This window comes from Chelmon rostratus, chromosome 7, assembly GCF_017976325.1.
Source record: "Chelmon rostratus isolate fCheRos1 chromosome 7, fCheRos1.pri, whole genome shotgun sequence".
NCBI lineage: Eukaryota > Metazoa > Chordata > Actinopteri > Chaetodontiformes > Chaetodontidae > Chelmon > Chelmon rostratus.
In genome coordinates, this window is record NC_055664.1 from 23,382,020 (window position 1) to 23,406,862 (window position 24,843).

The following is a 24,843-nucleotide window of genomic DNA, read 5'->3' on the forward strand; positions in this document are numbered from 1 at the left end:
CTTAAGCACCCTGGTTTTAACAGTTGTTCAAAGTTCAGCTTTTATGATCCACTATCACCATTTCTGGGATCTGTCTGCCACCGTATATAGTGTAACAAAAAGAGCTCTTCCTTGCTGCATTTTCAGGGTTTCTCACTTAACTGCGAGACAGTTCCCAGAACAAACCAATAAGAAACTAACTTTCCCCGAAGCAGCATGTGGGTGGCCAGTATAAAGGTAAGAAAAGCGTCAGGATCAGGAAGTTATTGAAAACTTCACCAAAAGTTTGAGTCATCAGCAGAGGTTTTGTTTTCAGAGTCAAACATCTACTGTGTGCAGATATGAGACTGGATGTACTCCAAATTCAGCATTCACATCTCTGCATGTCTCAACTCTAATTTAGGAAGCAATTCTCAAGCATGTTTTTTTTTTTTCTTTACTCAAGTGACAGATTTATCTTCACAGTGGAAGATGAATGAAGCAAAAGTCACTGGAGAGTGCATTACAGTAAATGTATTTTAACAAATGTGGGGCGCTTCCAGGTAAATGAGTTTAGCTCCAAAGTTTCTGATGTAGGAAAGATGGAAGCAAAGGTGTAATGTGATCACTTGCAGAGAGAATTATGGAAATAAATCCTTCCTGCCAGTATCCTTAAGGATATAGCAAAGGAAATACATGTTTGATTTGATTATAACGTAACATGAGGAAGAATTTGAGCACCCCACGATGAAGAAGTCTACTCCTCTTTCAGTGTAGGTGCTCCTCTGGTGCAAGAGGGAAAAAAGAAGAGGATTTGTCAGCTTTAATGCAAGACTTTAAAAACACCTTCCATCAATTTTGATATATTACATTGAGAAGGACTACCTTCCAATATAAATGAACTGTCACGGTTCTGTTCTTATGGTTATATGAATAATTATAAATGTATATGAAATAAAAATAGAAACAACTGAAGACAAAAGATTGCTGGAAGCTTCTCCACTATGCTACAGTATGTACACATTACAGAGGAGATGAAAGCGGCAGACTGTGCAGCTCTTACGGGGGTGGTATTTGGTACAGGCAGGAAAATGAGTGTAAATTAAAGGATAATAAAACAAACAAACAAAAAAAGTCATAAAAAAAATTAGCGAAGACAATCAAAGTCATGCCAAAAAAGGATTCATTAGCAGTTTAAAATGTAAAAAACTTGTGCGGCCTCTCTCTTAGTTACAGTATTTCATCTGCTGAGACAGGAGACTTGTATTCACTCTTTAAGGAGATTAAAATGCTGCATTTTCCTAAATGTGTAATCAAAAACATGAAGAAAGGCATCACGGATTGTGTGCCACTGACTAAGCATTCAAGGGATTGTCTTTGTGCTCAAAGCTTTTATTTAAACATTCAAAAACTATCAGGAAAAGACACACTCATGAGGCGTTTAGTAAAGCATGTAAAGTCCAAGATTTTATACTTATCCCAAAAATAATGTAATTAAAAGCGATGGGTCATCGTCACGCATAAGTTGTCCATCTCTGTGCAGGAAATGCATTAGGTTTACACTGTATGTGCGACATTTTTTCAAGACCACTATATTTTCTGCGACAGGACCTTAACGCCCTGATTAATATCATACATAAACTGAAATGTTTTGATCGCAAATGAAAAGGCTGACTGCTCTCCACTAAATTCACAGAGGCATGTTCTAATGAATCTATATCATTATACGCAACCCAGCAGAGCCACTGCGGTGTATGAATTTAGAGATCATACTGTACTTACAAGAAATTAATTGGCATTAATTACACTGACATTAGACACGGATTCTGTCAGTTTGGAGTGGAGCAAAAATAAAAAAAAACGGTAAATCAACAGTTAAAAGTGAGTTTATCATATATGGCACTTTCAGATAGCTGCAATCTGCTGTTTTTGAAGGTGGAAGGTAAATTAAATGCTGGCAATGATTCAGCAATTTATCAGCGAACTACTTTTGCCTTTATAGTCTCCAACACCTATCACTTTCATTAACGCAATACATGTAAAATGTGTGTGTGTGTGTGTGTGAGAGAGAGACAGAGAGAGAGAGACAGAGAGAGAGTGAGTGGGGGCACAGTTGTATTTTTCTCATTCTCCCTATTCTGAGTGACCTCTGAGGGTTCGCTGCAGCTCTGTCCTTTCTGATATAATCAGCTTCATCTGCATACTTTGTACTGTATATTCAAACCTTTCAACCATGAGAGGTTCACCTAAAAGTACATTTCATTTTAATGTACAATTACTGAGCCTTTACAACTCTACATCTCAAATGACTGAAATACTCGGAGCTCGGCACACGTATAATTGGGTCAGTATAACATGAAGGTTGGAGAATCATTCAGTCAAAATAATGGTACAATAAAGTCTGTGCAGGGTCTGTTGCAGAATTTTGCTTGTCGGCTGATCTCTGTTCTTTGGAGAGATCTGTTGTAATTAAGTGTTAAGCCATTGCATCAACTTATTTCCCTCTTAAAGCAACACATTTGATGGTTATTAATAATTTGCAAAGGCCGTAATATGAATGCTGCTCTGCGTGCCTCCTGCTACTTCAGACTGTGGTTACTTTTCATGCAATAAATGTAACGTTCCCTCAAAAATGTCACATCATTACCAGGCATGTCAAACAGAGGGGTGCTCTGTGGACTGCAGGATGAGGTCTCCATCCATGTTGTTGTGTGTGGGAACTCTCTGCTCTGCTCATTCATCCCTGTACTGTAATGCAATTAATAAGGACAATCACTTGAAATACTTCACAGAAATGCAGTTTGGACACTTTCTAAAACCTGAATTGTCTCATTGTGGAGCAACTAACAATTCACTGATCATAAAACATCTATTTCTTCACTAAACCAATAAAACCAATATATTACATCACACACTGTATCTTATATAATCTTAATTCTTCAATGCATACCTTGAGGATTTAGTGACCAGTAATACAACCCGTCTAAATCATTCATTTCATTCAATCAAGCACTGAACTCCTCCTCAAACTGCTTGTTTTAACAATGTGCTGGTGTGAAAATGTCAAAAATAATTTTAAAAAATCATTGTTTTTGTCATCTTTTAGCAGTTTCTTTAACACTGGAGGGTTTGGATGCAGTCACGCTGGAAATGAAGATGTACCTCAGACTACTGAAGATGAGGAATTTGTTTTTGTGCCACTAATTAATCAAATTGTTTAAAAGAACTGGGGCATGAGAACAATGAAGCTAGCTCAGACGACATGAGCGTTTTGGATTTTTTATATTTCATAGCACTCTACATATTTGCACTCGTTCCTGCTTTGTACTGCAACTGCTGCACAACAATTTCCCTCATGATAATAAAGTTCTTGTCTATCTTATCTCTATATGTGTCAACAGTCAAGTATAGTCCATGTAGCAGCGGCAAGAAAATGTTAGGACTTGTTAGGAAACCTCAGCTGCAACGCCCTTGCCGCTAGAACTGTGGAAGCAGTTTTTCTGGCCTAACGTCCAACTTGGGAAGCCAAAAGATCTAACAAGCGCTGCACTTCCCTACAAAACCTTCCACAAGCTGATGGATGCTCTAAAAGTCTTTGCAGTTTCCAGAAACAGAACTGCCTCACCTGAGGAACTCCCACAAAAACGCTGGACAAGCACATCTGTGAATCCACACTCGACTGAAAAACGGTCCGCGCTGTTTGTGCACAACCATGCACCACAAAAACTTCCATCAGCGAGGCAAAGGCAACTGATTAAATGTGTATCAGCTTTACACCATTTTCTGTGTTAACCCTGATCTCATAGTGAGGAAATGACAGGGGGTCATAGTTTCACGGAAAGTCCCACTGGAGTCTGTCAACCTGGGATAAATTCCACAAAGCCTTTATCGAGCCAAGAATATCTCCAAAATCCACATTTGCTATTAGTGCTCCTGTGTAAGTAATTCAGGATCAGCCCGGTGCCGCGGTGGAGAAGTACATCTTAAAATATCCCGATTGTGTTTTCAAACTGAGAAACATGGAGCAGCGAGAACAGTTTAAAGTCAGACACAATTACAAGTATCATCAGTTAAACTTGCGCCGTGCACATTATTTTTTTCTTGTGGTAAATCCCAGTGATGAAACGCATCGTTTCCCATTTTCTTGTTGCACTTTTGTGATGAAACTGGCCTGAATCCTCTGTGTCCACTAGAGTCCTTTTTGTTTTGTTCTCTTTGTGATTCTATTGAGTGTCATGACCCACACTGTATTTTTCATGATTGTCATGATATTTAAAAGAGTTGAGAGCAATACTGTGACTTTTTCTGGATGGAATAACATGAAAACATATTAAATAGTCATCCAGCTACCCTGTTTACCCTCAGAACTCACTTAATTGCATTAAAGGCCTATATTTGTCTTGATTTAATAGTCGTCCTGTTTTGTCCCTCCAGCTCTCATTTCTCCTCTGATGCACTCATGCAAACACACACACACGCACACGCACACGCACGCACACACACACACACACACACACACACACACACACATACAGAGAGGGAAGCAAGTTCCAACAGCTCGACTGACTCTTTGCCAAAAAAGAAAAAACAACAATAAAAAAAAAAACATTATACTGAGAGGAAGAGACTTATCCACCCTCAGAAAAAGTTCAGTGTTGTGGGAATACTGTGGATTCTGGGATGGATTTTTTTTTGTTGAATGTGAACAAGGATGTGGTGCAGCGATGGCAGCGCGGAGGAAACACAGATAACCACATACAGACCCCCATCCTTGGGAAAGGAAAAGCAAGTCGTGCACATAGCAATGGCAGCACCGCTTCCCTTGGCCAGGGACACACCATGTTAGCACCTAGCGCCACCTACCTTATTTGCACATTGAGATCCAATAACAATGTGGGCAAAATCAAGATAAGCACACCACTACCCCAGGGGTGAAATGCACAGACCCGTGATCAGATGTCGTTATCCAGATAACATATCCAGATGCAGATGTCACAGTAATACCAGGTGGAAATGAGGTCAGAGAGAGTTTATTTGTGGCATTGCTGCATCCAGTTTGCATTATGTTCAATTGAGCACAAGATTGCATCAATAATGCAAGCTTGACTACAGTCATTGAGCAGGTTGCTGCACATGTACAGACTATGACAAACACACACAACCATAAGCAAAGGCGAGAGCCAATGTAGATGCTCACTCATGCAAACACACTGTCAAAATGTTAGGGTGAATTGTTTTTGCTTATGTGATATATTTAAAATTATAGTTGTAAATTATGCTGATTGAATTTTTCATTTTGTTCAGTATTATTGTGGTGATAACAGTATTATACGAATATCACAAAAGAATTTCAAATAATATAATATCTATATATATATATTTGATTATTGTGACATTATACCGTGATAAATTGGTTCTCACACTATTTTCCATGAAAATCATGTACTAAAATTGTATATATCGGTGTAAAATTTAATCCAAGTAGCATCTTATAATTCACTTCATATTATAAATAACTTGGCCCCTTTAGGGATCTTGTGGATATGAAACCAACCTTCAGACTGTAGACTGGCAATCCCTGGTTGAGTCATATCAGTGCTTCAAGCCCAGAATTGGTTGGTGTGTACCACAAAAAGCAATTGTGTCCAGAGAGCCTACTTCTACATCCAGCTACCTCCCACAGTGATTGTTCAATCAAGGCTACATCCAGAACAACTGCAAACACTCTGTTGCCCTTTAGAAGGAAGAGGATCTGAATTTTTGATCATCTCCAAGCTCTGAAAATCTCAATGTGATCAATTTGTTATTTCAAAGCAACCACATCATCCCCAGCATCATGCCCAAGGCTCGCCGACCTATGGGCTATGGGTGCTGCGTTGTCTATAAACATCAGTATGCTGAGTTTGTGTGAGCTCCTAGCAGCACATTTGCTGCCACATTTTGGGTTTCAGACATCTTTTTTGTATCTAATGTGTTAAAACTCCAATCAGTCAACATTACATTAACCTTACCTCATTGGAAAATAGAAAGTCAACATTATCTGTTCCACAACGACCCTGAATTTGTCCTGAACAAGGCACTTTAACACAATTTTCCACAGCCACAGAATTAGACAGATCTGACCATATTGTTTCCTTCAGGTTGAAAAGACTGAAAAATGGCATTACACTTTTCAAGACATCTGCCATTTGGCCGGTCTAGCTGAACTACAGCCTCCACAAAACACAGTCTTCACGACCAACCAAGTATTTTTCCACCGCACAAAAAGCCTCCTACAAGTATGCGTCCATCTGAAAAGTGACTGTCTGCAACTTTCCACCACGAGTCCATTCAGTCCCTGTATTTACGGGGTGATGAGGCCTGCTCCTGGGGTCCAGAGTGGTCATTATCTGGGGGATGCTGCAGCTCCAGTAGTTAAGGTCACCTGGTACACACCGGATGTCCTCACACTCCCACTAGTAGAGGAGGATACTAAATGTGTAATCATCTCTGAGCCCTCAGAAGGCAGGGTCTATCCAAACTGGCCATTATAAGAGCTTATTGTAGGGTCCATCCTGGCTTTATATCCTGCTATTTCAGCAGCACAATCCAAAATAGTACATCTTTTCTGTGGCATTATAACAGATAGCAGATATAGCTGATGATGGTGAGGGCAGGACTCTTATTGGGCTCAAAGTTCATACAGAGAGCAAAGTGTCTGCTCATGTCAGCAGTCCCACTGGTTCCAGTGTTTCTTATTCTTGAAACCAATAGTTTTCTGAGCAGCTAGCATTGAATTAATGCTCCATTTTATTGATCTTACTTAACAGATCAAGTGTCTTTATAGAAAATAAAAGGCACAATATTGATTATCAGTGTTATTAGGTGAAAAATTACTACAAAGGCACGGTTTGTTCTGAAAAAAGAGTTTGCACAAGATCTGAAACAATTAGACATTTTCAAGAAAAAACTCCTACCATTCTCTGGTTGTTAGTGGTGAGGATTTGCTGATTTTCTGTTCCGTATCAAGTGAATATCTTTGGATTTTGAATTGTCAGCCAGACAACAACAACATTGGGATTTGAAAATAAGCGAAATTTTCCAGCGCCCTATGCTGGGCCGTCCCTCCACCCTTACCGCTGCTCACATATACCACTTACATTCAGCAAGGGGACACACAGTGAATCCTAAAATCACCAGTAGGCAAGGCACTTAGTTTATGTATTACTTGAAGCATATGTACACATCACTAACACATTATGCTTCAGTTGTGATTTTGAGAGAGGCAACTGGCAAGAGAGACAATTGGTAGGAGAGAGTGATGATGAAAATGGATGGAAGAGATAGTATAAATGCAGCCACTGGTGGAGCATGTTTCTACGCCTCTTGGGCGAGCTTATGCTCAGCAGATTTGTCACTTTTCCCTCCATGTGACGCACCAAAATCTGTTCATTAAGTAGCCTCTTTACACTTGGTGAGACACTTGCAGAAATGTTCAGTCTTTTTTGTTTGTTAGTTTAAAAGGGTTACATGGGAGGATGAAGAGCAGGAGAGAGGGATAAAGTTCAGGTGAATCCCAGGAAAAACAGGAGGGTTGAAAGGTTTGGGTCTGACAAAAGACATTTTAAGAATTTTTAATGGACATCTTTTCACTATATTTTGACATTTCTTAAACTAAACAGTTAATTGATTCATTGAGGAAATAATCTGCAGATTAAACGATAATGAAAAAAGTTGCTCACTGCAGCCCTAGTTTGCAAAATTTATAATTGTCTGCAACACAAAGTCCTCGATGACAGCATTTTATATGCGATGCCTCGGCCAGCAGGGGGCAGTAACCCCAGCTACTTACAGAGATGGAGTGGTAACTGATAAAATTGGATATTTTGCTCACAAATAAAATGATGTAATACAATTTGGGTTGTCATGGCTGCTGTTGGTGATACAAGTTAGAGTCTGTCTTGCCACCATCTCTGCCAGCTTCTTAGGTCAAGACTTACAAATTCAGGGGGGTGGGTGGAATTTAAGTGGGACGACCAAACCTAAACCTAACCCAACCAAATATAAAAACAATGGTGTGATGTGTGACAAACTGAGACCCATAATGAAGCCTTTTTAATTGTTTTCATTGCCTGCGAAACAGAAAAATCGGTAAATTTGTGCATTCATAATTTGACGGTGCAACATTATGTGGGAAAAATTACTTTCTAGAAACAAGTAAGCTTTTCTGGTTCAACGCTGTCCATGCCAGCACAGGCATCACTTGCGTTTGCAGGTCTGACTTTGACCATCTTGTTTCTTCCTTCCACACATATCCACACGGGTGTGTAATTCTGACTTCAAGCTCTGCTCACAGTCACTTTGAAGGATTAATTGCAAAAAAAGAAAGCAATTTGCCATGTTTCAGAGAGATAATGACCCTGCTAAAACTAGGTACACCTGGAGTTGTTTGATTTAGATATTCAGACTACAAGGTCAGAGACCCCATTTTAAATTAAAGACCTTATGACACATGGCCTGTTAAACAATCACAGCAAAACCCCCTAATAATAACACTGAATTAATGCCTGTACCTAAAGGCCAACATTTGTTGAAACATCAGCAGGTATAGTTAACATACGCAAACTCTCAGAGAATTGCAGAACATGTATATTTCAACTACACTGGCCATCATAAATGAAACTCATCTGCATCTTTTATTTTCTGGACATAGTAAAAACAGTTTATCAATAGTTTTCTACCACTGCAGGTGCATCAGAACTTAAGACTGCATAAAGTCTATAAGAAATGAACTAAATAAGTGAAACGTTCCCTCCTGCAGGTTATTTTTACACTGTACATATGGACGTTGTGTTTGCTGTTCCAACACTGGGAACACCAAATGGTGCTTCAGGTTGGTATTTTCATTAACAATCGAGCAAACACATTGAATCACTTACCAATTAACACCACTCGTGTTGTTTAAACACCCGTGTGGAATAACTTGTGTTAGTCAGACCAAATGTTCCCCCAAGATCAAGACTGCATGAAGCTGCAATTCACAGTATAGTCAGGCAAATAACAGCTCTGCTGCAGTGAATTCTGGCAGATTGGAAAAGAAAAAAAAAAAAACTTTCTCCTCCGGTATAGATGGTGATACTGTAAACAGACTCAACTGGATTCTCACCTTCAGCTCTGTGGAGCTCGACATCTTGAGTTTTCTGAAGGCAATACCCGCTATGTGGCCACGTTTCTTAGCTCTAAACAAGTTTTTAAGGCCCTGCCTTGTGTTTAAATTTAGTGTAATTAAATATGCATTTTTAGTGATGTCATCTTCCTGTTCCCTGCATCCAGAGGCGTTAGCCAGAGTCATGGAGAAGAGAAGCCATACATTTTGTATTTGGCTTAAAACGTTTGGTTCCCTACCCCCTCTAGAGCCAATCATATGAAGCTTGTGGATTTATACTGTCTTTTTGACTCTACTGAAGACACAAACTGAGTCAAAAGTTAGTCCTTGCACGTAATGAGAAGTACTGTCATTGTAAGAAGCTCTGTTTGCTCAAAAAAAAAAAAAAAAGCAAGATATGATGGTGCATGATGACTACACCTTCATTCTCAGAACAGTTGCTTTACTTGCAGAGTAGAGGCGCAGTTCACGCCTGCCAAAATAAACCACACTGAAATAATAAAGCTTCAGGGTTAGAATAAACTGTTCCAAACATGTGTGAACACAGCCTCAGAATATCACGTTCGTGCAGCAGTCAGCAGGTGCTGAAACACTTTCCATAAAAGACGTCTCTCAATGTAATGCAGTCTCTTTGAAGACGAGGTCATCTATCTTTACTAATTGTAATGCTCGTCTGAACACAGAGAGCTCACTGAAATTTCGATTTATATGTAATTCCCTTACAAATCTAAAGCTGTCTTTCCTCACACGATGCTGTAAGGAAAAACAGATTTTCCCTCTTCAACTAAAAAGTCAGACCAAACCAGCTGAATCAGAAGTAAATCTATGAAGCAACAGAGTGCCATGTTATCTCACTTGTGATGGTTTAACCTTTATTTTAACCTTTTATGTTTCCCAATCAAAGCAGGTGAAGGAAATGGCAGATGTATCTTACATTACACCATGACACCTCTCTGCTTTTTGCAGTTTGTGCGCCTTCCTGCTTCACACCTTCTCTTCCTTTCCCCCTCTTGCTCTCAGCTTAGCAGCTTTCAGGCTTTTTTTTTCTTCTTCTTCTGCAAAGCATGCTCTCTGGCTCTGAGCACTGGCATCTCTTGCATCGGTATGCAGCTCCCGTTCAGACTGCTGATCCCTCTTTATGAGGACATGAGTTTCAATGCTTTTATCCCCCACCTTCACTTGCAAATATGCCTGCATTCAGTATCTACACTCCAGCTTTAGAGGCCCGTGGGAAGCTTTTAAAGGGGAAGTCAATAAAAGGGTATAAACATGCATGAGCTTAAGTTTGTGCTTTTTGTGTCTTTATTCCAAAGTTAGTTTTTTGGGATGGCGATGGAGAACAAAATAATTTTCTAGCTGTTAAACTGAAGCAGAAGTGGAATTTTTAATATTTCTGCTTTTGCGTTGCATCTATAAAACATACGTTTTTCACTAGATAGGGGAAAAAAAACACTTTCTGATAGAACTGTCACTCATTTTCAAATCAAAAATCTTCTGAGCGGTGATATTAATTGCCTCTTTAAATCAATTCAACACATTACTCTTGTGGTGAAATTTTAAGTTCAACTTTTGTTTAAGCAGTAGAAAGTCTGGTTAACAGCGTACCATCAGTGGGGATATGCAATTCATTGAATAACTGATCTGCACAGTGTGTACACTTTCTTTATAGTGGACACTGTGTACGGGGCGACCTTCACTGTCTGATGCAGTGCACATTTTAATACATCAGTATATAATGATTACACAATATGATGTTGATGTGTTCAAGAAAAGTGCATCCACATATTATGATTTTTTTTTCTCTGACAATAATTTTAAGCAAAACATCTCTCAAGGATGCAGCAGTGAACCTTTCTTAAAAGGGACTTAATGCAAGACTCAGTTGCATGCTCTACTGCCTTTAGACAGCACATGCAGTGGGAATTAGCAAGTTTGCTCAATAAAATTGTCAAATTGAATTGCTGTAACAAAATAAACAGGTTGGACTGGTGCAGCTTATTTCAGGATGCTCTCAGGCACATAAACAGTTGCTTTATTTATTTTGCAGTGATAACAACACTGGGGAGTAGAGAAAAAACAAAAGCACATGGGAAATTGTGGGGAAATACTCTGAAATACTGCCAGACATGAAGACACTTTTAATTAGTGTGTGCTCTTTAAGTTGGCATGTTTCCCCCAAGTTCCTGCGGGTTTCCTCACAAATTCAGAGACATTACATTCTGAAGTGGACTGGAGACACTAGACTGCCTGAGAAAATGAATGCCATGGCTGTCTGTGTTCAGTATGATGGCCTCTGTGATGTCAGGTGACATGCCGGGTGCACCTGCCTGAATCCTGCAACATGTAAGCTGGGGCACTCTGCAGCTCCCCATGACCCTGGGAGGGAATTCGGCGCGCTGAGAATATGAATGTTTTCTTTTTTGGCTCCAACAAATGGTTACAAGCCTTTCTCATGAGTCAACAATCTGTTCTTAGCAGGTGTTCCTGTCCATTTTTTTTATTTTTATTTTCAGGGTCTTTAATTTTGTATTGTGCAAAAAGGATATCCAATAATATAGCCATAAAATGCAAAACATTACCCTGGTATAAATAAGTATGTTTGCCATGATTTGCTGCTTATACGTCTATGAAAATGCATGACTTATTCCAGCAAGCTATCAAATTTCCAAAGATAGAGCAACAGAGCCTCCTTTATCTGGAGCTCAGACGTCCAGCCTGACTGCTCGACTGAAGGGGCTTTATGAGCACAGCAACCCAGTGATGCAAAATCCTATTGACTGTGTGAGACTGATGGAATTTCTGCGTTAACGCAGAAAAATAGGAACACACTGAAGACCAGTGACCAGTGAGTGTATAAACACATAAGAAATGACCGAATATCATCTCAATAATCATTTACATTATACAGACAAACCCACAGGAAGGAAAAGCTGTGCCACTTCAGTCACCACATCTGAATTAAATGTAGAATACTAGACAAAGGCTCCCCAGCTTGTTGTCCATATTGCAATTCTGTTTGTGCAATGGCAAAAGAGCCTGACATAACTCCAACCAAGCACAGTGAAACAAGCAGCCACTTCTGGTCAGGCAGCCAGGTGTTTGGTTGCAGTGTGATACCTCTGATAGTCAATCACTATTTTTGGAGGCCTCCCAAACAGGCACAGCAGAAGCAGAAAGGACATCTATTACGGCAACCACATGATGATGCTCCCAATATTTCATGGTTAACATTCGGCACTCAACACCTCCCTCACCCGCATTAACACACTTTGTTCTTTTTTCTTAGCAGAATGACGACTACTTTTGTGAAGACGTCTTCCACTTCTGTCATAATAATCAGAACAGCTCGCGAACAGACAACAGAAAACAAAGGTGACATAACAAAGGTGACATAACTCGAAAAACTGACTAAAACAGATTGCATTCCCGCTGGGTCATAGACGGGTGTATGTCTGTCATTTCTGAACGAAAAACATTAACTTTGTTCATAAAGACCGCAGCAAGAGGAGAGAAGGGAGATCATCGCACGGGCTAAATGAGATTCAGAGGCTCATCCATAGTCAGGCACAAAGCCCACTTCAACAGAGACGAGGGAAAAGGGAGATTGGTAAAGGTCAACACTGCAAACGGGCATAAAATGAAGTATAGGCTTCATTTTGGGCACAATACTTAAATGTAGGAAATGCATAAACCTCTTGGAACAGATGCCCAGCACCTTTCCAACAGCACAGCTTAATCTCATTCATCAAGACTTCAATCACAAATGTTTTTTTTTTCATTCTCTGCAGATTCGATTCAAATGAAATTCAAGTACATTTATAGAGCTTTGTCAGGTCAAGTAGGACCAATTCTACTGCATTTTTACAGACGATTGTTTTATGTTGAGGACCTTTTCCATAGTACATTTGCATCATAAAAATCCGGAATGATAATAGCATCAAGTCCCATATTGTGCTCAATTACTTGTAATTGTAATCATAAAACTATACTCTGACCCAACAGCACCTGATGCCACTTTATGGCAACATAGGGCAATGTCAACAGTTAAGAGATATTTTAGGATAAGAGATGATGACAAAGTAGAGCAGACTGTGAACTATGCTAAATTATCAAGAGGAGGGGTGAAAATTAGTTTGTTAACAAGTTTGACAAAACATCAAAAGAAGCAACACAATGCAGAGTTCATAGGGCTTGCTAACGCTTGCAGCGAGAAACAGCAACAACCAACTTTGCAGCAAATGCTGGAAGAAGCGAGAGAAAATATCCTGAGACAACTGACGAGCAGTGAAAATACCAGGAGTTCTTACCCAGCGCAGCCGTTCGCTTATACATAATGTGGGATTTCGTGGTCTTCTTAGTTGCTGGAGTGGCGGTATGACGTTCCCAGCAGTTTTATCGAACCGTCTCTCGTCGGGCAGAACCGAGCTCTGGGAACATTTAGGTCCAGGCATGATCTTTCTCCCCAGCAATCTCACTGCTCACCAGCGAACACTTCTGGAAAAGACTCTGCTCTGGCCCCGTTTGAGGAGTTAACTCAGAAAGTGAGCTCCTCTGATGCTTTGGCATCGGCTGGGATTCCTGCTGTGACCGTTCTTCAGAGACTTTTGACCAACAGACGAGGTCCATGGCATCAAAACAATGGAGGGAACCATAGCTGCAGCCATCAAGAGACGCCTCCCTGACACAGAAAAAACCCAACTGCACTCGATCCGAGATGAAGTCTGAGTGCGTGTAACAAATGCAGCAATATTAAGACATTAACAAATTAGGCCGCACAGAAAATTGTGGGAAATCGGTTGTCATCGTGAAGCCTGCAGGGCTCAATGCAGAACTTTTAAGCTTTGTCTCACTCCCGTTTGAACTGCTTTCTGAAAAAATATTTATTTTCTATTTCTATTATTTGTGTGACAACCACAGTGTGTTATGACTGCTATCATTCAAAATATGTTTGCAAGGTTAATAGAAAGTTTTTGTAATTTATTTTTTATCATTATGAGAGAATGTTTATTCATTATTCTAAAAGTTTTTTTTTATTTTTCCCTTAGAAACAAACTGCTGGTTCCTAATTAACTTTATTTCATGAGGTTTTGCTTTTTCTTTTGTTTCATGTATATTTGAGCCACAGTTTACTGTACTTAAGAGGCAGATGTTGTGAAATACATGTGCATATACATCAATCATCATGAACACATTCACAGTCGGCTGTATTACAAATTTCCAACCATTTTCCTTTAATAATCAGCCTCCTTTCACATGGAGGTTTGGATCAACATGGTTGCAAATGATAAAATGAAATCCTACCCCATCTATGAAGTCAGTCTCATGCAGGTATATATACCTGCATGAAATATATCTATATGAAATGTACTGCAGCTCTCCTTATGTTGTAAATAGAGTCTCTGCTGCTACTGTACAACACGACAGATGAAATACTTGGCTCTCTGGGCTTCGGCAGCGAGCCGTTCATGTTCAGAAATATTGACTCAGCTGTCTGAGATCATAGGAATACATGTAAATTCTGTTTCATGGTGGATTTCTCCTTTAAGAAGTGTGAACACAGGTGCCTCTTCAGGAGCCTGAGATTGATGTAAGCACTGCTTTAACCACTTTTCAGCGTGACCAACTGTGGCATTCAACTTATCATGAGTATCTTGAGAAAGGCTTCTTGGCAAGCAGGAAAAAAAATTTCTCAACCCCTTGCGCTCAAAGACGGGTCAAAATAATCTTTTAATAGTGTAATTGCCTTTACAGTCTATCATCTTTATTGCTAAGCATATACCCACTTGGGGTGGGAGTGGGGGGGGGGCATGGCATGTAAAAGTTCATGACAAAGAGCATGGCGAAGGGAGACTGACAGCACGCAGCGTAGTTGGGGCAGCGAGCAGCTAATCTTTAAACCCGTTCTCCACTTGTCTGAGCACATTTGCCTCTGGCTTGAGGCTTATCCCTACAGATGTCTATCTGTCAACAGCAAGCAAGCAGGGCAGCAGTGGCTCTTTTGGTGCACATTTGTCCCCTTTACTGGGTTATTCATTTGCAGTGGTGTACAGCACAGCACCAGAGCCAGCGCTTGGCAGCTGGGTGACGTTGTGCAGGGATAATCTAACCCTCAGCGCCAAGGAACGGGTATCCTTGAATGTAAACCACCTTCCACTGCCATACGTTGCCTTCAGCCGTGCCAGCTTATTCCTGCTGCCTGATTATTCCAAGCCACAGGAGATGCACCCATGCATACATCTCACAGCCCCCCCCGTGTCTCACAATATGTGAAATTCGGGGGTTTACCTTTGCTTGAGTCCAATATGTATTCATTTGAAACCCAGATCCAAGATGAAACAGAACTCCATTTTCACATAAAAAACCTGAGAACTGCCATCCTACAGCACACTCAAAATGACAACTAGACTGTGCAGGTAGGGCAGTTATTCACAACTATGCCCACAGTCCAAGTGTTCAAAACCTACTGCTGGACTCACACATTTTAATGTAGAAATGGTGATTCCTCCATGCATTCAATAAACCACGTGCTTTCTTGACCAGACAACTGTAAGAAAGCTAAAAGGAGCCACTGTGATGCTCTTGATTTGAATCCTGATGATTGGAGTTTGTGATGTAATATGCAGAACCATATGCATAGAGATGAGACACATACTTCAAATTCAGATACATTCAGTTTATTTAGCTTATCTGTTGGAATTTCCATCCTGATTAATGGAAATGAAAACATGTAAATAATGCAAAGCATTTTATACGTAATGTATGCATCAGTATGCATGTATGTATTGTGCATAACATTATTTATATATTTCAAACAGCTTTTATTGGAATTTCAGCACATCTGTGTTTCAACCATTGCCTATACCTGCAAAAAGATGCAAATAAAAACACTGACTGCTTATGTTGAATCAATTGCCATTAAAGACCATCATTTGTTAAGCGTTCTGGCAAATGTAGTGTTATATGGTGAGCAGTTTTATGAGATGTTTTTGATGTAACTTTTCTCTCCACAACTTTGTGTAGCCATTTATCTCACAGGAGCTGTTTTACCCTTCACAATATGTTCACAAATTCAATTTAACGTTAAATATCAAAGTAGGAGTCTTAACCCTCAAAAATGGATAGGTCTTCTCTTAGGCCAATATTTGAAGGAAATATCAAACGTTTTACAAGACGCTTTTGCATTTTTAATGACTTGCCTCAATTCCCTCCCTAATCAGGGAGGAGATTTTTCATTTACATTATGAGGGAATTATTCATCCTCAACCTCCTTGTCTCCTTTTGTCTGCAGTTTTGATGTCTATGGTTTTGATACCAGATTAAATGCTGTGAAAGAAAGAGAGACACTTTCCTTTATTCTCCGCTTTGCCCTCCTCATTACTGCCCCCACACGTTATGGACAAACACAGACCAACGCTCGAATGTCACCTGCAGGTTGTACTTGCCAAAATGTCTGATGAGATAAGAAATGATGAAAGGCTCCGTGCTCAAACAAAAGAAAAGTTCCCTTGGCGGAATGGGAGCTTTTTGGGCTCTGTAAGATGGAAAGTGATGAAACACTTGAGTAGAAGCAATGTCAGACCAAACCAGAGAAGCTGTGGCCAACAAAGAAATGCACAGATCATAAAACTTAGATCTCTGTCACAAGCGGCCCACAGGTCCGCATAGACACTATGTATAGCTGCACCACATGGCTAATTAGCATTACTAGCCTGCCAGCCTTCTAACCTGTTAACTGGCTCTGACAAGTCCGTCAGGTGTCTGCATCAGCTGCCTTTGGCTAAATATGTTGTGATGACTCTGGTGCAGTGATACACCAACACCTCACAGAGTGACATAAGTTCCCACTGGTGCCCATACGGGCACCAACAGGACCTCCCACTCAGAGCAGAAGCGCAGGAAAGGACACACAATAGAAAGGAAAGAGCCGATATACAGTAACTCAACATAAGAATTCAGTGTTTCCCATATATTGATTTATTTGTGGTGGCCTGCCACAATATCAGCACTGACCGCCACATATTGATTTTCTATTTTTTTTTACTATTTAAAATGGTAAAATCTTATTTCATTGTAGTGCATTGATTCGCTCAGCCCCTCCTTGCCCCACTCTTGCTGTCTCTCTCTCACAAACAGAGCCGTCTTGTGAATGGCCTCTCCTCTCCCCTCCATGCACGCTCTGGATCAAAACATGATGATGCGATGAGGAAGGACCATTGCCGGCTTTTCCTTACGGATCAGACGGCTGGCTGATTTCCTGAGTAGAATCAATCCGGAGTTCACGAATGTTTATTATCGTGAACACCTCTGCACACATTTGTCCAAAACTGATGAGTCGAGTTAACTCTGATAAGTCAGTCTATGTCTCTAACACAACACTGAGAGTTATTAGCACGCATGTAAGGAGTAGACCTGTCACAATTTCGATTTGATATCAAAATCGATCGAATGCAGATTTTATTTTCGATAATCGCAACCAAAAGTCTGATGAACGATTCTCTCTGTATTTTCTTCCCTCCACCCTTCCCTCCCTACTTGCGTGCGTCCCACGAATGTCTGCAGAAACATACAAAAAAAAAAAAAAAAACACTTGACAGACGACACGGCGTAGCTCATGGCTGCCTGCAGCTGCACTTTTCACTGCCAGAGTCGGAGATGTATCCAGCTCTTTGATTGATCCTCGCGGTCCACCACCGCTGTGGCAGCTAGCTCAGTGGTTCCATCGGTGATGTTTAAGAAGCGTTTCACTCAGCTCTGCTGTGAAGAAAGCAGCAGGGCGCTGTGGTAACCCTGCACGAACAGAAACTTCATATTTCTCTTCTGTGACAATACACAAACTTTTGTTTACTATTATGCTTAATTAGTCACGTTACAGCTAACTAAAGAAGGTTTACCACAGCATGCACTCTTCTGTGACTGGCACAGTGGGAGGCCGACTTCCCGCGACAAACCTGCTAGCCTGCGTCACATTTTAGGGTTTAGGTTGCCCACATGGCCACCCGCCTTAAAGGACGCCTGGTGGCTTTTTGCAGGTGAGAAAAATCAAGCTGTTAGTTACTCTTCTTTTTTGTTTGTTCCCAACTGACTGGTGAAATAACTTATTGGTATTATAAATAAATTATTTAATTTTGACTACATGGCCTCAGTGTGATGGTGGTTATATCACACTTGATACCATGTAGCTTATCTTTTTGAAGGAGAATTTGAAAATGCAAATGACAGTTGTTTGGGCATAAAAACAATGATCTGTTGATCTTAACCAATCCAGACTCGGTGGTACAATGGCATAGCAGTCACTCCTGAAAAAATAAAAAGGTTTAAATCAAAAATCGTGGCCTTAAAATTGAAATTGAATTGTACATTTGGAGAACCGTGACGGGCATAGTAAGGATAACTGTGGTCAAGTGAGCCGTAAAATATGAAAGCCAGGTCAAGCCAGCCACCACTCGGATTCTGATGCGCATCTGTTCGTGCTGTTGTGGTACCGTAGCTTGCAGTGGCCAAAAAGGACAAAAGACTTAGTTATTTGACACAAAATGAAGCAATGCAGCACTGTACATATTTTGCTAATTGTCTAACACGTGAAGCAATGGAGCTGCATATATTGTTCAGTTATTCATTTGTCACAAAGTACTTGGCAATCGAAATACAGCCAGCTACCACCACGAATAGAATCTAATTCTGTGGGAAACACTGGAATTAATCTATTATGTCTCTATTCTGTCACTACAGCATTTTAAACATTAAGGCAGTGTAGCACTCCATAGACTGCAGCCATAGATAAGAGTCCAGCAATGCATTTAAGCAAAATACAAACAGCGTAGTTGTTCTGAGAAGGATGAGCCTGCATGAAATAACTCTCGGCATTATGGAGCATGAACAGAGCTGCTGAGGCTGAAGTGTTGTCTACAGTATCACTGCAGTGTGTGATGCAGCGTACTGCAATTTAACTGTCGATTAAGCTGTGATCACACAGAAGATGCATGCACCTTATTACCTCCGCAGAGGAGGTTATGTTTTCAGTCCCATGTGTTGGTTTGTTTGTCTGTCAGCAAGCGCGATATTTCAGAAACTGTTTGAATGAAAATGGGTAAAAGGTTACGGTACAGCCTGGTGCAGAACCAGATCCAGATGTACCACCATCAGCAGCTGATCAAAGGGACTTGATGAAACTACAAGATAGGGACTTCTTTGAATATTTGCACAAACTACTTCTGCTCACAAACTATTGCTGTTACCTGGGTGAAAAAATGTGGCATATGTGTCCAATAATTGGCCACCTCTGTGTATGTTGCAGCTGATCCTGATCCCACTGCAGATTAGAAATGTCTGACCATTTTAATAACAAATTTGGAGGATTGTGCAGCTTTGTTGGAGGTGTGTGCCCTTTGAGTGCTTCCTACACAGACTTCTGGGGCACTACCCTGGTGGACTCATAGTCCATGTGCCTAAACTTAAAGCAAGTAGTTTAAATATAGTAGCCCTTGAATTGGGCACTATCTTATCAGAGCTCTTGGATAAGATGATAAAACTCTATGTCTCTTCTTTTCCTGGGAGGATGTCATGAACCCAAATCTGTTGCAAAATGGGCCTGCTTCCTGCTGTCCATCCAACACTGTGATCACGGCTGTGTTAGCTGGTGATGCTTCTAGTTTTATACCAACAAAATCATATGCTAGTCCTTGCACCTTTTGCTGTGAATGCTACAGTATTTATAGATGGGCACTACAGCAGGAAAAGCATCACTTCTGAAATAGCACTACAATGTGACAAGTTACAACGTCCACTAAAAGGAATAAAAGAGGGTGAAGTGACTAGCTGAACATAGCAATACACTATGCTGTCCACAGTAAGAGCAAAGCACCTGAACCCTGCAATAATGGGGAGGGCCAAGTTGGACTTTTTTAAGCCAAGATTTGCATTCAGCATTTTAATATTAAAATGTTTTCAGATTTTATTCATTATTCTGGATAATTAAATTTCAGTTTATGTAGAACTGAGATGGAGCATCCAGGCAGGGCCACACCAACCTCAGTGTCAGCCTGTCAGACCTAAATGTGTTACGAAAGGGAATCTGGGAAACTGACTATTATATCAACATATATGTTCTTCTTGTGTCGTAATGCTTTGCAAGCAAAGACCGTCTGGGAAAACTCTTGCTTTGGGTGTGCTCAAGGTCTGCTGCCACGTTTCATTGCAAGATGCAACCAAATTCGCATTCCCATCCTTTCCACAGTACCCACATTTTTGTTGTGTATGGCTTTCAGTGCAACATGGCCCATGGATGCAATTCTTATTTGGGAGTCAGTTCTCATGGAGTATCCTTGAATGCACCATCAAAAGGTTTTCAAAGTAAGGTCCATGCATCTGCAAGCTCATTTTCACACAATGTTTATATGGAATGACACTAACGGCCGCCTGGATGATAGAAAACAATCTTAAAAGATAAGATTTCCAAAGAATAAGATTAGCAGTTACAAGTCAGACTCATTTAACACCATTAAGCTGCTTACCATTAGAGTTAAACTGAGTCCCAGCTGCGCATTTTCTTGAATAGTAATGTCTGACATTTGGGCTAAAAATATGTGACACATGAGGAGACAAATCTGACAGTGAAATGGGGCTAATTTCAGTGTTGATTTTTGATGTGATGATGGAATCAGACGTTTCTTGCTGATTTGATTGTCTGTGTTGGTTCCCTGAGGGAAGCCTCAACAGAAATAGTTTAGATGAACTCTAAATCTTTATTATCTGATTTACAGGAATGAACAATAGGTCACTTTCACTACTGTTATCTCCTGGCTACAGTGTACTGAATCAGCAGCGGCAGGAAAATCTCCCTCCTGATGATCCAGTGGGGCAAAATCTTTGTTAAATTGGGGTCAGTGGGGATTTTTTCTTTGCTCTGATTTGGGAGTTCCCGACATGAAACAGTTTGACAGCTCCCCCGCCTCCTGCTGTAGGCGTTATCTGCGCACTGGTCGCCTACAGGGCGGTGGCTGCGCGAGCATGTCCGAGAGCGGGACGGTCTGTGGGGAGTTGAGGGAGTTGTCATGAGGAGACACTGATGTCTGGCTGCGGAGAGGCACGCGCAACCTCACCTGCAGCGTGTGATCCGAGGAGCCAAACTTTGAATGAGCGACTACATGGCTTGCACGGTCAGGAATGCATACCGACACTCCTGGAGAATGCGCGCCCACACACACACACACACACACACACAGTGCGCAAACTGGCCGTGCTTGAGACAAAAGCTCAACTCAAATGCAGCCACCGCTGTATCGGAGACTTCTTGTCACATCCGCACATTCACTGATTTAAAGTGTGAAATGACTTTAAAGGCCCGAAGGGACCCGACAGTACGGCTGAAAAACGATCCAGTCAGTGGCACACCGGTCTCACAACAAACAAGACGCACGCCACCAGCTGCCGTAACCTTTCGTGCATCCCTGTGTCAGCTCCACAGGACTGTGACATAACTGGATGAGCAAACAGGAGGCGGCTGCAGGCGACTCATTTGCAGCCCGATGTGAGAATCAAAGGAAGGGCATCATCCAAGTTGCCTCTGATACAAAAACTTGTGCAGCCGCATTCTGCTTTTTTTTTTATTGCGCCGCACAATTCAACTTCCAGGCATTCCAGCACAGTCGGCTCCGGCAGCAGACGACGGCCGACCTCCGGCCAAAACTGCAGCGCAGACGCGCACCACCCCGAACCCAAAATCAACTCTCTTCCTATCGAACACTGGAACTCACGTGCGCGCGATCACATATGATCTTTACACTTCACGCGGCAGCACCACCACCTCCCCGCACACCACGCCCGTCTACAGCCACAGCAACATCCAGCGCTCACCTTTGAAGACGTTCGCACAGAGGCTGGAAAGGATGAAGATCAAGTGCTGCTTGACAATCATATTCTTCTCTTTTCCTTCACGATTTCACGTCGACACTCCACTCGCGTCTGTCTCTTGTCTTTCGCTCTCTTTCTCTCTCTTCTCGTCGGGATGGACTTATCCAGGTAAACGGCGCAGTTTCGGACTGAACGGAGTTACATTGATGAACTCTGCCTTTTCCCACAGAAGTCCCGGTGTATTTTCGCAGATCCGGGGGCAGTGATTACTGTAGGCTAGTGCAGCAGGACGGCAGAGATGCTCGTCGGCAAAGTGCAGCTCCTGTCTCCCTTTATTGCCTTTCTCTTTGACTCGCTGCAGAGAGCAAGAGTCCCGCCCACGCTTTTTGACTAATGAAGACGCTTCACCAATGGAGAACACCTAGAAATAGTTCTGATCTCTGGTAAACTGTCTAAACAATTACACCTTGTGACACAAGACTTACTTTCTTGCATGCACTTCGGGGAGGACATTAGTAATCCTGTAATCAGTCTCAGAAGCATAATTTAGCAAATGTCAGAGCAGAAAAATAAGTCTCTGCAGGAAATATAGTGATAGTTTAGGCCCATCATGAATATAATAATAAAATATAATAAAGTCATAAGGGACCAGTGTGCACCGACCCTCTCTGAGGCTCTAAAAGGAAGTAATGATGATGCTCTCTACTTGATGTTTTTTGTCAGTGTGGGTCTCAACTGTGAGAGTGCAAAAATCACCACGCCAGTGATTTAATGTATTAAAATATGCCCACAGCCAGCAGAGTTAATTTAATACTTTTAGACAGTTTTGAACAGCCGCCCCAGAGTCACAACAGCTTCATGAGGAGACAAACAAGCCTGCGGTCAACGCTGGACAACTCAAAATAAGTGTCATTGCAAAACTGACAATTATTATCTCTTGTAATATTTCAAAATGCACGCCGGCTATCTTTCTTTGACTGAAATGCAAAAATAAAAAGGACAGCATGCATTAACGAAAGAAAGACCTGCGTGTGAACAGGAAGTTGCTTTTTCCAGAGGTTGTGACCTGGTGTCTGGGTGTGTGTCAGGAGTCGGTGCAGAGGCGCAGGGCAGGTTAATGGGCTCCTGGACATCCCTCTTCCTTCAAAGGCTCCTATGAGTGGTGCCCAGAAATGAGTGTGACCATCCCTAAAGACAGAGGTGGGGGGAAAGCGGCAGCTCCAGCCAGGGATCGTTTTCTAAGCCCATCACAAGGATTTTACACATGGTTTAACATGCTGCCGGTCGAATTTGGTTCAATTTTGCACAGTGGCCTTCCACGCCACTCCCACTTCAAATCAAATTGCTGACCTGGCCGCACCACCTGAGAGAAAGCTGTGGTGCTAAAAAAAATATATTCCAAGCTTTTAAAATCACTGGCTTTTCTCTCAGTAGGAATAAATGTAAATGACATTTGAAGCTCCGCCATTCATTATCTAAACAAGCAATCAGTTGGATCGCTAATTTTCATTGCCAAACAAGAAATTAATGCAGCATTTTTCAGCATGTTCAAATCCATTACAGCTTTTAATCAGAATGGATCGAATGGGGACCTTTTACTAACACATTCACTCTTGTATGCTGATGCTGCGTTTTAGCCTTTTAACTTGGAACCGTGCACATCTCGAATCCCTGTGGATCCATTGTTGCCTTCCTGAACTGTAAACCTTGAAGGACTGAGCGCTCTTGTGTGACATACATTCTCGATACGACGCACTTATAATTCAGAGCAGAACTATACAAAGCCAATTACCATGAGGATGGCGGTAAAGAATCAATCCCACGAGTCCTGAAGGTCAATTCCTCGTCATTTCATTAGATCTTTGAGAGTAGAATTCTACTCATGCGCCTTTTAAACAGTGAGAATTTATTGACTATGTGGGTTCAATGGAAAAGCACAGGGTGCTGACACAGATCTGTAATGCAGAGGAGCATTTATCTCTGGGACACTACACTGCATACTCTTCTGTGCTTCGTATCATGTATTGCCAAACTGTGAGCATTGCCGGATTTAACAAGGTCACCAGTTAGACTCGAGAACCTACCTGTTAGGCTGCAATATACAAAGGATTAATCTCTGTTTGGATCCTTAAATTTCAGTGTTGAGTGTCCACTGAAAACACCAGGTTTCTCTCATTCCACAAGAATCAAAACAAAGGCAAAAGACAAAGGTTTGGGCGAAGATGAATGACATTAATATGCATTAAGCTGTCACTGATTGTATTTAATCCTCCTCATTGATTGAAAAACAGCTCATCCAGACACACTAGGTGCACAATCCATTTCAGGATGGGCCTGAATGACAGTGGCCGTGAAGGCTGAATGCTTTATGTAAATGGTCCTCTCCGGGTGATGAAGTGCTGCACACGGGGATCAGGGTATGGGCTGTGTCAATCTTTTTGTCATTTTTAGCAATAAATACTGTATTACATGCTGCTCAATCCAGATATAAGTTTTTACATTTTGCAGAATTTTTCAACAGTGTAATTGAGTTACTGTTAAATCTTTCAATACCTAAACAAGAATATCAAAACAACTATGATTCATACCCTTGGCATGTTTTTGAAAATGGAGAATTAAATCTGAATCTGTTTTCTTTCCAGTATATAAACTGCTGTATACATCCTATAAAAGCTTACATAAAAACTGAATCCATTCAATAATAGAGAGGTCACTGTCTGACCCTCAGGTCTGGTCTGCCAGACTGTATTCTTCTGCTTGGACAGCAAAATGTAGTATAGCCTATGATTATAGCCAATATATTTCTATCAACATATATTTTGTATGGTGAGTAGCAAGAAATTACAGAACAAATGTTTGAAATATATTTAAAGATATTTGAGGTAATAAAT

The 24,843-nt window shown here is 41.1% G+C and overlaps 1 protein-coding gene across 2 annotated transcripts in view; it reads right to left on the reverse strand.

Annotated features, from left to right (window-relative positions):
* The window catches only part of cadm2b (cell adhesion molecule 2b), a 129,972-nt gene extending 107,747 nt beyond the window's left edge, over window positions 1–22,225 (reverse strand). For both annotated transcript variants that reach the window (XM_041940501.1, XM_041940500.1), the window contains exon 1: window positions 21,956–22,225. In XM_041940501.1, coding sequence (XP_041796435.1) covers window positions 21,956–22,016 — 61 coding nt within the window. In that variant the 5' untranslated portion in view covers window positions 22,017–22,225. The remainder of the gene's footprint in view (window positions 1–21,955) is intronic.
* Window positions 22,226–24,843: the final 2,618 nt, after the last annotated feature.